Source organism: Gopherus flavomarginatus, chromosome 4 (assembly GCF_025201925.1).
Source record: "Gopherus flavomarginatus isolate rGopFla2 chromosome 4, rGopFla2.mat.asm, whole genome shotgun sequence".
Classification (NCBI taxonomy): Eukaryota; Metazoa; Chordata; order Testudines; family Testudinidae; genus Gopherus; species Gopherus flavomarginatus.
Window position 1 is genome coordinate 218,252,012 of NC_066620.1, and position 15,276 is coordinate 218,267,287.

General features: G+C 42.5%; 1 protein-coding gene across 3 annotated transcripts in view; it reads left to right on the forward strand.

Annotated features, from left to right (window-relative positions):
- The window catches only part of GPN1 (GPN-loop GTPase 1), a 73,973-nt gene that overhangs the window by 55,008 nt on the left and 3,689 nt on the right, over positions 1-15,276 (forward strand). Inside the window, exons 14-15 of one of the 3 annotated variants that reach the window (XM_050951118.1) lie at positions 12,524-12,655; positions 12,812-12,937. In XM_050951118.1, coding sequence (XP_050807075.1) covers positions 12,524-12,655; positions 12,812-12,937 — 258 coding nt within the window. Of the gene's footprint in view, positions 1-2,205; positions 3,004-12,523; positions 12,656-12,811; positions 12,943-15,276 lie in introns of those variants that run through there. The other 2 variants (XM_050951119.1, XM_050951120.1) reach the window with 2 other exon arrangements.

Below are 15,276 nucleotides of genomic sequence, written 5' to 3' on the forward strand. Positions count from 1 at the left end.
GCCAGAAGGGTCTCTGAAATCAGAGCCCTGACTTCAGAACCCCTTATATGGTGTTTTTCAAAGATGAGGTCTGACTGCATCCCCACCCAACCTTCCTGCCAAAGGTGGTTTCACAGTCCCATAACAACCAGGACACTTTTCTGCCCATCTTCTTTCCAAAGCTTCACGGATCAGATGAGGATCGTCGACTTCATACCGTAGATGTTAGGTGGGCCCTGGCCTTCTACATCAAAAGGACTAACCCCTTCTGCAAATCAGCGCAGCTCTTTATAGTGGTGGTGAACAGGATGAAAGGTCTGCCAGTATCATCTGAAGATCTGGATAACTGCCTGCATCTGGGCATGCTATGAGCAAGTGAAAGTCACGCTATCTGCCATTGTGACAGCCCACTGTACAAGGGCCCAGGCTTCATCAGCAGCATTCCTTGTGCAGATTCCAGTCCAGGACATCTGCAGGGCCGCAGTGTGGTCATCAGTCCATACCTTCATATCCCACTACACCATCATCCAGCAGGCTTGTGACAATGCCAGTTTTGGGGGAGCAGTGTTGCAGTCGACACCTCTGTGAACCCCAAGCCCACTGCCAAGGATACTGCTTGTGAGTCACCTAGAATGGAATTGACATGACCAAGCACTCGAAGAAAAAACGGTTACTAGCCTTCTCTAACTGCTGTTTTTTGAGATGTGTTGCTCATGTCTGTTCCATGGCTTGCCCTCCTATCCCTTTGTTGGAGTTGCTAGCAAGAAGCAACTGAGGGTGTGGGGCTGGTGGCACCCCTCATATGGGCATGTACGTGTGGGGCTCCAGGGTGTGCTAGGGCTGTCCCTACAGATACCACTAAGGGGAAAATCTCCAGCAATTGTGCATGTGATGTGTGCACAACTAGTATGGAATGAACATGAGCAACACACCTCGAACAACCGTTATGGAAGGTTAGTAACCGTTTTTTGTGGAGCAGTGTCCCGTTGTGCAAGGTGCTGTACAAACACAGAACAGAAAGATAGTACTTCCTAAATAAAGGACAAAGAGATAACAAATGGACGGAGGAGTATATGGAATCAGCATGATAAACAGTGGTCTTAGCTCACCGGTAGCCTAACCATTGTCAACATTTTTGTAGGCATCATGGCAAAGAGTTTTGAGGAGGGATTTGAAAGTGGAGAATAAGATAGCTTTGTGGAAGTTTGAGGGAACACCTTCCAAGTGTGAGGAGCAGCATTGGAGAAAATGCTTGTTTGAAAGTGTAACAAGTGTGCAGTGGAAGCTGCCACCACGGGTGGATCAGAGGCAAGCATCAACAGCTCATTAGCAGATGAGATGATTGGTAAAGTGGGGATTGACCATGAAGGGCCTTGAAAACCAATGCAAGCAGGTTTATGTTTGAGGTGATAGAGAAGGGAGAGCCAGAAGAGGCATGCAAGAGATGGGTGACCTGGTCAAAGAGAGAGGCTAGGAAAATTCCTTGCAGCCAGCATTCTGAATGGATACAAGCAAGGCAAGATTGCATTTGTCAAGGCTTGCAAGAAGAATGTTTCAGTAATTGATGTGAGACTTGGATGAGAGTTTTAGCTGTGTGGATGGATAGGAAAGGCTATGTCTTAGGCTATATCTACACTGCAGAGTTTTGTCACCAAAAGTTATGCTGTTTAATTAAAGCACTTTAATTAAACCACTGTTGCATGTCCACATTATGCTCCTTGTATTGGCAGAGTGCATCCACACTAACAGCTCTTGCATCGACGCTGAGAGCAGTGCACTGTGGGTAGCTATCCCACTGTGCAACTGGCCGCAGGGTGTTTTGTGAAGGATTTGCAATGCCTCATGAGGCAGTTAACAGTGTCATATGATGTAGATTTTTCAATCCCATTGTTCCATGGGGATCCTACTAGATTGCCAGCCGCTTTTCAACTAAAGTGTGTGTGTTGGGGGGGAGACAGGGAGCGTGTGAGGGAGAGACAGAGACTGTGTGTGTGTTCCTCTTCCCTGTCCAGTTCTCTCTAGCTTCTCATATTCCTCTCCTGGGAATTTCTAGGACTTGAGTGGGCCAAGGAGAAGGGAATTGCAAGTAGATGAAGACCTAGACAGACATTTTCCATCTTACTCTAAGTGTTCCCAGTAGCCTTATTCCCACCTTAACTCAGAACCTTAAGCAGGGTAGGAGCTGGCTTAGTACTGAATTATGTTTTGTTTTTTTGCCCCCCCCAGTCACTGAGGAAAGCCACGAAGAACCAGCCTTCAGAAACTTCATGCAGGAGACAAGGATGAAGTACCAGAATAGAAGCAGCCACTAAGAGAGCCTTTCAGAAGCAAAGTGCTGCAAACCCTTTGACTGGCGAGAACAGCAAGAGCAAACTGTCCACCACCTTCTGTGCTGTGAAGACACCAGTACAGCCTTGTATGCAATCTAACTTCTGTGAAGCATTTTCTCTGATACTTAAATATCTGTACTTGAAAAATCAGTTGGTTACTGTGAGCTGGAGTTCTAACTTCAGGTGTTTAAACTTTTGCCATTGTGACTTTTAAAACAAAATAAGGATTGCACTTTTCCCTTTTCTCCAAATAGTTTTGCTCTGCCTTGTTGGGAACTTGAATTCCTGGTGTGTCAGCGTTATTGTCTGGAGTTTTGATCCACCCCTGGGAGTTCAACACCAGCCCCACATTCAAAGCTCATGGTTTCTCTTGGGTGCAGGGGATGGGTGAGACCTCTGCTGGAAGGCTCTTCTGAGGATTGTCTCCATTTAGTTATGATGGTGGCTCAAATTAAGAGGGTTGGAGCAATAGTCTTGTGTGATAACAGCCAGAGCCTCAATTTTAAATATATTCCCTATTAAATTCTGCAGCTAAAATTTGATCAGAGGCTAGAAAGGTCTTTTCAGGAACTTTTCTAAATGGAGTTTTCTCTGAGTGACTGAAACAGGGTAACTGAAATGTCACTGCAATCCCATGTTTGACATTTTATTTTGTTCTATAATTTATTATAAAGTATTTTTTGCTATTGACAAATGGCTTAGTGGTGATTGGGAATGACAGAGTTGGACTCTTCCTTGCTGTGAACGGTTCATTGAATAAGCTTGCTCTGCATGCTTGCAGCACACCCAGAGGCACAACACTGGGAGTGAGCTGCGTGCCTGAAGCCACAGTACCTTAGCTGTGAAGCTAAATGGCATTTCATCTGGTGACCAGAGACACTGAAAATGCAGGTGCTACAGGAAGTGTTGTTAGTGATTCAGTAGCTGGTGCTCTTCCCTCTGAGTCAGAAATGAACCAATACCCTGCATAGTGTTGTGGTGGGTACTGTGCTGCCCACCTACAATTACTCATCCGTTTCATTCTTATTCCAAATAGTTCTAAAACTTTTTGGCCCCAAAGACAAGCAAAATGAAGGGTGCTATCCAAGTCGGGAAGAGGGAAATCTTCCCATTACTTACAAAAGCAGCAAAGAATCCTGTGGCACCTTATAGACTAACAGACATTTTGCAGCATGAGCTTTCGTGGGTGAATACCCACTTCGTTGGATGCATGTCACCCACGAAAGCTCATGCTCCAAAATGTCTGTTAGTCTATAAGGTGCCACAGGATTCTTTGCTGCTTTTACAGATCCAGACTAACACGGCTACCCCTCTGATACCATTAACTACAGTTACACTTATTTCCTATATACATTATCCATCATCAGGAGGTTTCTTTCTTAGATTTTAAAGCCAGAAAGGATCATTAATATCATGTAGCCCAACCACCTACATGCACAAGCCATAAAATCGCACTCAGTAATTACTACATCAGTCCCATAATTTCTTTTTTGAGCTATATCATTGTCATGGTATAAACCCCCACTCTGAACCTTAGCGTCCAAAAGATGGGGTACCAGCATGAATTCCTCTAAGCTCAATTACCAGCTTAGTACTTGTAGCACTGCCACCAACCAGGAATTCCAGTGCCTGGTACACTCCGGTCCCCCCAAAACCTTGCCTGGGGACCCCCAAGACCCAGTCTCTCTGGATCTTAACACAAGGAAAGTAAACCCTTTCCCTCACCGTTGCCTCTCCCAGGCTTCCCCTCCCTGGGTTACCCTGGAAGATCACTGTGATTCAAACTCCTTGAATCTTAAAACAGAGAGGAAAATTCACTTCCCCCCCCTCCTTCTCTCTCCCCCTCCCAGACTCTCCCTGAGAGAGAAAGTAATCCTAACACCGAGAGAAATTAACCTTTCTCTCCCCCTTCCCTCCTTTCTCCCCACCAATTCCCTGGTGGATCCAGACCCAGTCCCCTGGGGTCTCACCAGAATAAAAAACACTCAGGTTCTTAAACAAGAAAAGCTTTTAATTAAAGAAAGAAAAAACAGTAAAAATTATCTTTGTAAATTTAAGATGGAATATGTTACAGGGTCTTTCAGCTATAGACACTGGGAATACCCTCCCAGCCTAAGTATACAAGTACAAATAAAAATCCTTTCAGCAAAATACAAAATTGAACTCCTCCCAGCCAAATACACATTTGCAAATAAAGAAAACAAACATAAGCCTAACTCGCCTTATCACCTAGTACTTACTATTTTGAATTTATAAGAACCTGTATCAGGGAGATTGGAGAGAAACCTGGTTGCACGTCTGGTGACTCTCAGAACCCAGAGAAAACAACCACCAAATTCTAACAGCACACACAAAAACTTCCTTCCCTCAAGATTTGAAAGTATCCTGTCCCCTGATTGGTCCTCTGGTCAGGTGACAGCCAGGCTCACTGAACTTTTAACCCTTTACAGGCACAAGAGACATGAAATACTTCTGTTCTATTAACCCTTAACTATCTGTTTATGACAATCATATATTTTACAAAGATATCCAGTCTTGATTTTAAACGTCAAGTGAGAGAATCCACTGTGTTTCTAGGTACGTTGTTCCAATGGTTAATTATAATCACTATTAAAAATGAGCTTTTTATTTCTATTTTGTTTGCAGTATTGTAGCTGTGCTGGTCCCAGGATATTAGAGAGACATGGTGGTTGAGGTAATATTGATTGGACCAACTCCTGTTGGTGAGAGAGACAAGCTTTCGAGCTACATAGAGCACTTCTTCAGGTCTGGGAAACTATTCAAGGGGAAGTGGTCCATTAACACCTCTGTAGTCATAGCCCCAAAAAGAGGGTTAGTTGGTTCCAGATTGTTGTAAAAGCCATATCATAAGAGCGAACACTTTTTCACAAAACAACCACTCCATATCTGACTTCATTTCCCATCCACATGGGATACTTGCACCCCACCTTAAAAAATGAGCCTGAGAGCTTAATTTAATAATTTTGATGAATGCTAAAAATCGTGGTTTTATTAATGACACTGGATTTATGGCTTGTTACAACAATTGGTAACCCATTAACCCCCCTTTTTTGTCCTATGACTGCAGAGCTGCACACCCTTCAACAAGCTAGAACGCCATTCTGGCTTCCGCCTCCTCTGCCTCAGTCAGGATTGTGAGATGTTCCCCAGTCCAGCTCCTACAGAAAGAAGGAAAAAGACAAGGGGGTTTAGGCAACAGCACACTTCGTCTTCCTGCTCTTCTGCCCAGCCTACCCCCTCTAGAGACAAGGAAAGCCAGAAACATGCATTTTGAGGATGCATGCAAGGATGGCACCCTAGCCGCTGCCCAGGATGCACCTTCTGCTTTTTGCGCAACTGTCTATGCCCCCTCTGGTCAGTTTGGTTGCAGGTGACTTCGGACTGTTGGGTGCTCAACACAATTTCTTTGGGCTACATCCTGCAATTTGTGGCACCCCCTCTTCAAGCCTCTGGCTTTCTGTTCTCTTCTCTTCCTTTCTTGGAAGGTTGCTTTCTTGGTTGCAGTAAGTTCAGCCCACAGTGGCTCTGAGATCAGAGCACTTACGTGGAATCACCCTATACAGTCTTTTACAAGGACAAGGTCCAGCTGCATCCACACCCAGCTTTCCTGCCCAAGGTGGCCTCCCAGTTTCATATGGGCCAGGACATTTATCTGCCTGTATTTTTTCCAAAGCCTCATAATCTGGAGGAGAGTTGGCTGCATTTCCTAGATGTCAGAAGGGTGCTAGCCTTCTATATTGAATGGACCAAACCATTTCGCAGATCGACACAGCTGTTTGTCATGGTGGCTGACAGGATGAAAGGTCTGGTGTCCGCTCAAAGACTTTCTTCTAGGATCACCGCCTGCATTTGTTACTGCTATGACCAGACGGAGGTGCCACCTCCAGCAATTGTCACCGCCCACTCAATCAGAGTACAGGCCTCTTCAGCAGCTTTCCTAGCCCAAGTGTCTATCCAGGACATCTGTATGGCGGCCATCTGGTCATCTGTCCACACGTTCACATCCTATTACATGCGTACCCAACAGGCCTGAGACAATGTTGGCTTCGGTAGAGCAGTACTGCAAGCAGCTAGGCTGTGAACTGAGCCCACCTCCAAGGATGCTGTTTGAGTCACTTAGAATGGGACCAACATGAGCAAGTACTCAAAGAAGAGAAAAACAGTTACCTTCTTTTCATAACTGTTGTTCTTCGAGATGTTTTGCTCACATCTATTCCATTACCTGCCCTCCTGCCCCTATGTTGGAATTGCTAGCAAGAAGGAACTGAGAAGATAGTTGGCGCCTGATATACCGATGCATGACTGCAGCACCCAAGGGGTCATCGCAGATGACCCCGTGGATACTACTAAGGTAAAAGTCTCCGACGACTGTGCATATGGACACGCGTGCACGCACACGCACACACACACACACACACACACACGCCCCTAGAATGGAATGGATATGAGCAACACATCTCGAAGAACAACAGTTACAAAAGGTAGGTAACCATTTCTTCTTTGCCCTTCTGAAAATTTAGTCACCTCCATGAGTGATATGTCCAACTTGCAACTCAAAGCTTCTTTTCCTACTTGTATCCCCTAAATGTTCATTAGAATCTCTCAGTTGTGAACTGACCAGTCAATCACACACCTCATTTGGAACTGGAAGTACACAGTCGGGAGGTAGCAGAGACCAAAAAAACACAAATACAGTACAGCACTGTGTTAAACATAAACTACTAAAAAAAAAAAAATTGTCTCATTAATCTATTGGAATTCTTTGAGAGGGTTAACAAGCACGTGGCAAGGGTGATCTGGTGGATATAGTGTTCTTGGACTTTCATGGATCAATTACTGGTTAACAGATAGGAAACAATGGGTAGGAATAAATAGTTTTCACAGTGGAGAGGTAAATAGCAGGGTCCCCTAAGGATCTGTATTATGGCTACTGTTCAGTGTATTCATAAATGATCTGGAAAAAGGGGTGAACAGAAAGGTGGCAAAATTTGAAGATGTTACAAAACAACTCAAGATAGTTAAATCCAAAGGTGACTCTGAAGAGTTACAAAAGAATCTCACAAAATTAGATGACCAGGCAACAGAATGGCATATGAAATTCAATGTTCATAAACACAAAGTAATTCACATTGGAAAACATAATCCCAATTATACATACAAAAGGATGGGGTCTGAATTAGCCACAAAGAGACCTTGGAGTCATTGTGGATTGTTCTCTGCAAATGTCTGCTCAGTGTGTAGCAGCAGTCAAAGCAAGCTAACAATGTTAGGAACCATTAGAAAAGAGAGAGATACTAAGACAGAAAATATAGTAATAACTATGGAAATCCATGATATGCCCACATCTTGAATACTATGTGCAATTCTGGTCTTCCCTATCTCAAAAAAAATATTAGAATTGGCAAAAGTACTGAGAAGGGCAACAAAAATTATTAGGGGTATGGACCAGTTTCCATAGGAGGAGAGAATAAAGATGGAAAAGAGATGACTGAGGAGGGGATATGATAGATGTCTAGAAAATCATGAATGGTCTGGAGAAAGTGAATAGGGAAGTGTTATTTACCCCTTCATATAACACACAAACCAGCAGTCACCCAATTATTTAATGGGCAGCAGGTTTAAAACAAACATAAGGAAATATGTTTTCACACAATGCACAATCAGCCTGTGGCAGTTGTTGCCAGGGGATGTAGAGAAGGCCAAAAGCATAACTGGGTTCAAAAAAGAATGAGAAGTTCATGGAGGATGGGTCCATCAAAGGCTATTTGCCAAGATGATCACTGTTGCAGAGCAGTTTTTAAACTAGGAGATGGGGGAAAGCTGACTGCTGCAGAGGAGCATGTGGATCGGACAGAGACTTCTCTTAGGGGAGAGTCTATTGATAGAAATTCTCTAGGTTATAGTCCAGGAGCAGAGGATGGAAGAGGATAATGTAAGGGCCAGATCAGATGAGAAACTTTCACATAAAGAATCGGACACATGAAGACAGGGCAGACAAATAAACAGGGACAAGTTTTTAAAGTGCTTGTACGCAAATGCTAGAAGTCTAAATAATAAGATGGGTGAACTAGAGTGCCTCGTGATAAAGGAGGATATTGATATAATAGGCATCACAGAAACCTGATGGACTGAGGACAATCAATGGGACACAGTCATTCCGGGCTACAAAATATATCGGAAGGACCGAACAGGTTGGGGGGGAGGGAGGGAGGAGTGGCGCTATATGTGAAAGCAAATGTAGAATCAAACGAAGTAAAAATCTTAAGTGAATCCACATGTTCCATAGAATCTCTATAGATAGTAATTACATGCTCTAATAAGAAAATAACATTAGGGATCCATTATCAACCACCTGCCCAGGACAGTGATAGTGATGATGAAATGCTAAGGGAAATTAGAGAGGCTATCAAAATTAAGAACTCAATAATGGTGGGGGATTTCAATTATTCCCATATTGACTGGGAACATGTCACCTTAGGACAAAATGCAGAGACAAAATTTCTCAATACTTTAAATGACTGCTTCATGGAACAGCTGGTACGGGAACCCACAAGGGGAGAGGCAACTCTAGATTTAGTCCTGAGTGAAGTGCAGGAGCTGGTCCAAGAGGTAACTATAACAGAACCGCTTGGAAACAGTGACCATAATATAATAACATTTAACATCCCTGTGGTGGGAAGAACATCTCAACAGCCCAACACTGTGGCATTTAATTTCAAAAAGGGGAACTATGCAAAAATGAGAGGGTTAGTTAAACAGAAATTAAAAGGTACAGTGACTAGAGTGAGATCCCTGCAAGCTGCATGGGTGCTTTGTAAAGACACCATAATAGAGGTAGAGGCCCAACTTCAATGTATACCCCAAATTAAGAAACACAGTAAAAGAACTAAAAAAGAGCCACCGTGGCTTAACCATGTAAAAGAAGCAGTGAGAGATAAAAAGACTTCCTTTAAAAAGTGGAAGTCAAATACTAGTGAGGTAAATAGAAAGGGGCATAAACACTACCAAATTAAGTGTAAAAATGTAATAAGAAAAGCCAAAGAGGAGTTTGAAGAATGGCTAGCCAAAAACTCCAAAGATGATGATAAAATGTTTTTTAAGTACATCAGAAGCAGGAAGCCTGCTAAACAACCAGGGGCCCCTGGATGATCAAGATACAAAAGGAGCGCTTAAAGACGATAAAGCCATTGCGGAGACACTAAATGGATTCTTTGCTTCAGTCTTCACGGCTGAGAATGTTAGGGAGATTCCCAAACCTGAGCCAGCTTTTGTCCTCAGGTGACAAATCTGAGGAACTGTCACAGATTGAAGTGTCACTAAAGGAGGTTTTGGAATTAATTGATAAACTCAACATTAACAAGTCACTGGGACCAGATGGCATTCACCCAAGAGTTCTGAAAGAACTCAAATGTGAAGTTGCGGAACTATTAACTAGGTTTTGTAACCTGTTCTTTAAATCGGCCTCTGTACCCAATGACTGGAAGATAGCTAATGTAACACCAATATTTAAAAAAGGCTATAGAGGTGATTCTGGCAATTAAAGACCAGTAAGTCTAACGTCGATACCGGGCAAATTAGTCGAAACAATAATAAAGAATAAAATTGTCAGACAACTAGAAGAACATAAATTGTCGGGCAAAAGTCAACATGGTTTCTCTAAAGGGAAATCGTGTCTTACTAATCTATTAGAGTTCTTTGAAGGGGTCAACAAACATGTGGACAAGGGGGATCCAGTGGACATAGTTTACTTAGATTTCCAGAAAACCTTTGACAAGGTCCCTCACCAAAGGCTCTTACGTAAATTCAGTTGTCATGGGATAAGAGGGAAAGTCCTTTCATGGATTGAGAACTGGCTAAAAGACAGACAACAAAGGGTAGGAATTAATGGTAAAATTTCAGAATGGAGAGGGATAACTAATGGTGTTCCTCAAGGGTCAGTCCTAGGATTAATCCTATTCAACTTATTCATAAATGATCTGGAGAAAGGGGTAAAAAGTGAGGTGGTAAAGGTTGCAGATGAAACTAAACTGGTCAAGATAGTTAAGACCAAAGCAGACAGTGAAGAACTTCAAAAAGATCTCACAAAACTAAGTGATTGGGCAACAAAATGGCAAATTAAATTTAATGTGGATAAATGTAAAGTAATGCACATTGGAAAAAATAACCCCAACTATACATACAATATGATGGGGGCTAATTTAGCTACAACAAATCAGGAAAAAGATCTTGGAGTCATCGTGGATAGTTCTCTGAAGATGTCCATGCAGTGTGCAGAGACAGTCAAAAAAGCAAACAGGATGTTAGGAGTCATTAAAAAGGGGATAGAGAATAAGAAGGAGAATATATTATTGCCCTTATATAAATCGATGGTATGCCCACATCTCGAATACTGCATACAGATGTGGTCTCCTCATCTCAAAAAAGATATACTGACACTAGAAAAGGTTCAGAGAAGGGCAACTAAAATGATTAGGGGTTTGGAATGGATCCCATATGAGGAGAGATTAAAGAGGCTAGGACTTTTCAGCTTGGAAAAGAGGAGACTAAGGGGGATATGATAGAGGTATATAAAATCATGAGTGATGTGGAGAAAGTAGATAAGAAAAAGTTATTTTACTTATTCCCATTATACAAGAACTAGGGATCACCAAATTAAATTAATGTGCAGCAGGTTTAAAACAAATAAAAAGAAGTTCTTCACACAGCGCACAACTTGTGGAACTCCTTATCTGAGGGGGTTGTGAAGGCTGGGACTATAACAGCGTTTAAAAGAGAACTGGATAAATTCATGGAGGTTAAGTCCATTAATGGCTATTAGCCAGGGTGGGTAAGGATGCTGTCCCTAGACTCTGTTTATCAGAGGGTGGAGATGGATGGCAGGAGAGAGATCACTTGATCATTACCTGTTAGGTTCACTCCCTCTGGGGCACCTGGCATTGGCCATTGTCGATAGACAGGATTCTGGGTTAGATGGACCTTTGGTCTGACCCAGTATGGCCGTTCTTATATTCTTATGGGTACAACCCATGCTCTGGGTGTCCCTCGTCCTCTGACTGCCAGAAGCTGGGACTGGACAATGGGATGGATCACTTGATAATTGCCCTGTTCTGTTCTTTCCCTCTGAGGCACTGGCCAATGTTGGAAAACAAGATATTGGGCTAAATGCACCATTGGTCCGCTCCTGTATGGCCATTTTTACATTATGTATTCAAGTTGTATGGGAACCACTTCCAGCTTATTCTCCAGTGTTTGATAATTTCTGACATTCTCTTGGAAACAGAGTATGTTCCACCAGTTGTTCCTATTGATATAGTGACTCAGGGACTCTGACATCACTTTGTCTGATAATGTGGACTAGTCATCTGTAGCTCTTCTCCCTAACCACAATGACTTTCAGCAATTCCATGATCAAGTTGATGACAGCTGACCCCCTGTTACATGGCCCACAGAGAATGCTCAGGCACTTTAAGCTCCAAGGGTGGAAGTATCCTTTAGATTTTTCAGGTCCTGAGGTCACAGCTGATAATTCTTTTAGCAAGCTCTAATTATACTATAGTAACTGGGAGAGTGGGGGCATAAGGGAGAGAAAGGTCCTAGCTGTGCAGACAATCTAGATGGATCTTCCCCATGGAGGGCCGGAAGTCCCAGATCTTCTGCCTCCTTTTGATTACTGGGGCTGTATTTGGTGAAAGCTCAGGTCATTAATGGTGATGGGAATATGAGGATAGCTCTTACCTGGGTCATTAACACCAGTGATTTATTTTGGGTCATATTGACTGTATTTCCTCAACTGAGCACTGATAGTATGTCATTTCTGAGAAAGTTAGTCTCCAACAATCAAAAGGGATTCTAACAAACCTTAATCCAAAGCTCTCCTGATGAGGCCTGGGAATCCTCTGGCCTCTTTCTGTGGGTTCCAGGCCTTTATTTGGACTAGAGGTTTGGAACTAGAGACTTTCAGCAGAAAAGTGTGGGCTGGTCATAGACTTAAAGCTTCCAGAGAATATCCCCAAAGTGTGATACTACTGTGCATGTGTAGAATGGCTGGTGTTCACCTCCCTATGGTGGGTGCACTGATCCTGTTTATACCTGAGAAGCACAAGGAGATCCCTTCTGTCTAGCTTTTGTCTGTGGTCGCTTATTTTGTGGGGTGCCAGAATGAGTGAAGTTTCCCCTTCCTCCTGCCTCTGCAGGGTTTGTTCATGTTCCAATTCCAACCCGAAAAATCCTCCCATTACAAAGGGCTAATGCTCAGCCAGTATTATCAAGGCACCCACAAAGAGAGAACATGAAGCAGCTCATCTATGGGAAGGAAAATGAGATAGGTAAGTGCCTGAAGGGCATCCTCCGTCCCCACCCCAATGCTCTACATGGGGGCAGTAACTCGGTCTCTGGAGCCCCATAGTCTCCACCCCCTTATCTGGCCCCAGCACCTACATTTTGTATAGAGATAATTAATAACGATCTTTGTTGTACCTTAGTTTATGTCTTCATCCGCATTAACAGTGCAGGGACAGTCCTGTCCTGCTCCTCTGAACAGCTGGGAACAAAGACATGGATGGATCAAGTTTACAAATGGACCAAGGACACTGGGCAGGAAATTCAAGGTGCTGTAAGTCCTCCAACCTCCCTCCTAGTACTGAAGCTCTCTGTTAATTCCTCTGTGTTGGCTAGGCAGCTGGCATGAATCAGGGCCTCCCTTCATTAGGGTGGAGGACCTACAGGATATCACCCCTTTTGTCTCTTCTCTGCCCTGCAAATGGTTTGTATTAGATCCAGTATTTTGTAAGACCTCTTCTGGTGTATTCATGTGTTCCTGACCACTGCTGGCCTAAGAGCCTGAAGTCACTGCTTTGCTACTGAACAAAAAAGGTGCTCATCCAGCTTTTCTCTGTGATTAATTCATTGGCTGCATTGCCTCCTCTTACTTGTAAGAGTTGAGTACATCAGCCTTACTGGCTGTTACAAATGCTTTGAGCACACTTTGTGTCAGTTTAGCCTGTTGTCAGTCACCAGCACAAGGAACTAGTCCAGCTTCTAGTGTTGTTGTGTTGGAACCAGCATCTCCAGCTCACTTTTTCACCTTTAGGGTGAAATTTACCCCGGGACAGAAAGCCTAAGAGCACCTGAATCTTTCAAGACTTGTCCTGATCTTTTCATGTGTGCAAATTCACCCATAGTCCTCAAAGGTTGCTCAGATGTATTGTTATCTGGCACCTCCATTTAGGACAGAATCATGGATTCTAAGGACAGAAGCCAACCATTGTAATTATTTAGTCCAACCTCCTGCATAGCACAGGTCAGAGCATTTCATCCAGTGTATCCTGTATCAAGCCCAATAACTAATCTTTGAACAAGTGAACGGCCCCATGATACTTGTAAGACTCTGGCACCTATTTCCAATGGAGCTGCAGCCAGCTCCTCAATTTGGTTTTAATTAGGGCTGTCGATTAATTGCAGTTAACTCACGCAATTAACTAAAAAAATTGTGATTAAAAAAATTAATCGCGATTAATCGCAGTTTTAATTGCACTGTTAACAATAGAACATCAATTGAAATTTACTAAATATTTTGGATGCTTGTCTACATTTTCATTTCTCTTGTATTCTGTGTTATAATTGAAATCAGTATATATAATTTTATTATAAATATTTGCACTGTAAAAATGATAAAAAAATGTATTTTTCTATTCACCTCATACAAGTACTGTAGTGCAATCTCAGTCATGAAAGTGCAACTTACAAAGGTAGATTTTTTTTTTGTTACATAACAGCATTCAAAAACAAAACAATGTAAAACTTCAGAGCCTACAGGTCTAATCAGTCCTACTTCTTGTTCAGCCAATCACTAAGACAAATAGTTTGTTTACATTTACAGGAGATAATGCTGCCCTCTTCTTATTTACAATGTCACCAGAAAGTGAGAGCAGATGTTTGCATGGCACTTTTCTAGCCGGCATTGCAAGGTATTTACGTGTCAGATATGCTAAACATTCGTATGCCCCTTTATGCTTTGGCCACCATTCCAGAGGACATGCTTCCATGCTGATGACACTCATTAAAAAATGTGATAATTAAATTTGTGACTGAACTCTTTAAGGGGAGAATTGTATGTCTCTTGTTCTGTTTTACCTGCATTCTGCCATGTACTTGTTATAGTGGTCTCAGATGATGACCCAACACACGTTCATTTTAAGAACATTTTCACTGCAGATTTCACAAAAATTAAAGAAGGTACCAATGTGAAATTTCTAAAGATAGCTATAGCACTTGACCCAAGGTTTAAGAATCTGAAGTGCCGTCCAAAATCTGAGAGGGACAAGGTAGGGAGCCTGCTTTCAGAAGTTATAAAAGAGCAACACTCTGATGCGGAAACTACAGAACCTGAACCACCAAAAAAGAAAATCAACCTTCTGCTGGTGGCATCTGACTCAGATGATGAAAACAAACATGCGTTGGTCCACACTGCTTTGGATTGTTATCGAGCAGAACCCATCATCAGCATGGACGCATGTCTTCTGGAATGATGGTTGAAGCATGAAGTGACATATGCATCTTTAGCGCATCTGACGCGTAAATATCTTGCAATGCTGGCTACAACGGTGCCATGAGAACACCTGGTCTCACTTCAGGTGACATTGTAAACAAGAAGCGGGCAGCATTATCTCCTGCAAATCTAAACACACTTGTTTGTCTAAGCAATTGGCTGAACAAGAAGTAGGACTGAGTGGACTTGCGGGCTCTAAAATTTCACATTGTTTATTTTTGAATGCAGGTTTTTTGTACATAATTCTACATTTGTAAGTTCAACTTTCATGATAGAGATTGCACTACAGTACTTGTATTAGGTTAATTGAAAAATACTATTTCTTTTGTTTTTTACAGTGCAAATACTTGTAATCAAAAATAAATATAAAATGAGCACTGTACACTTTGTATTCTGTTA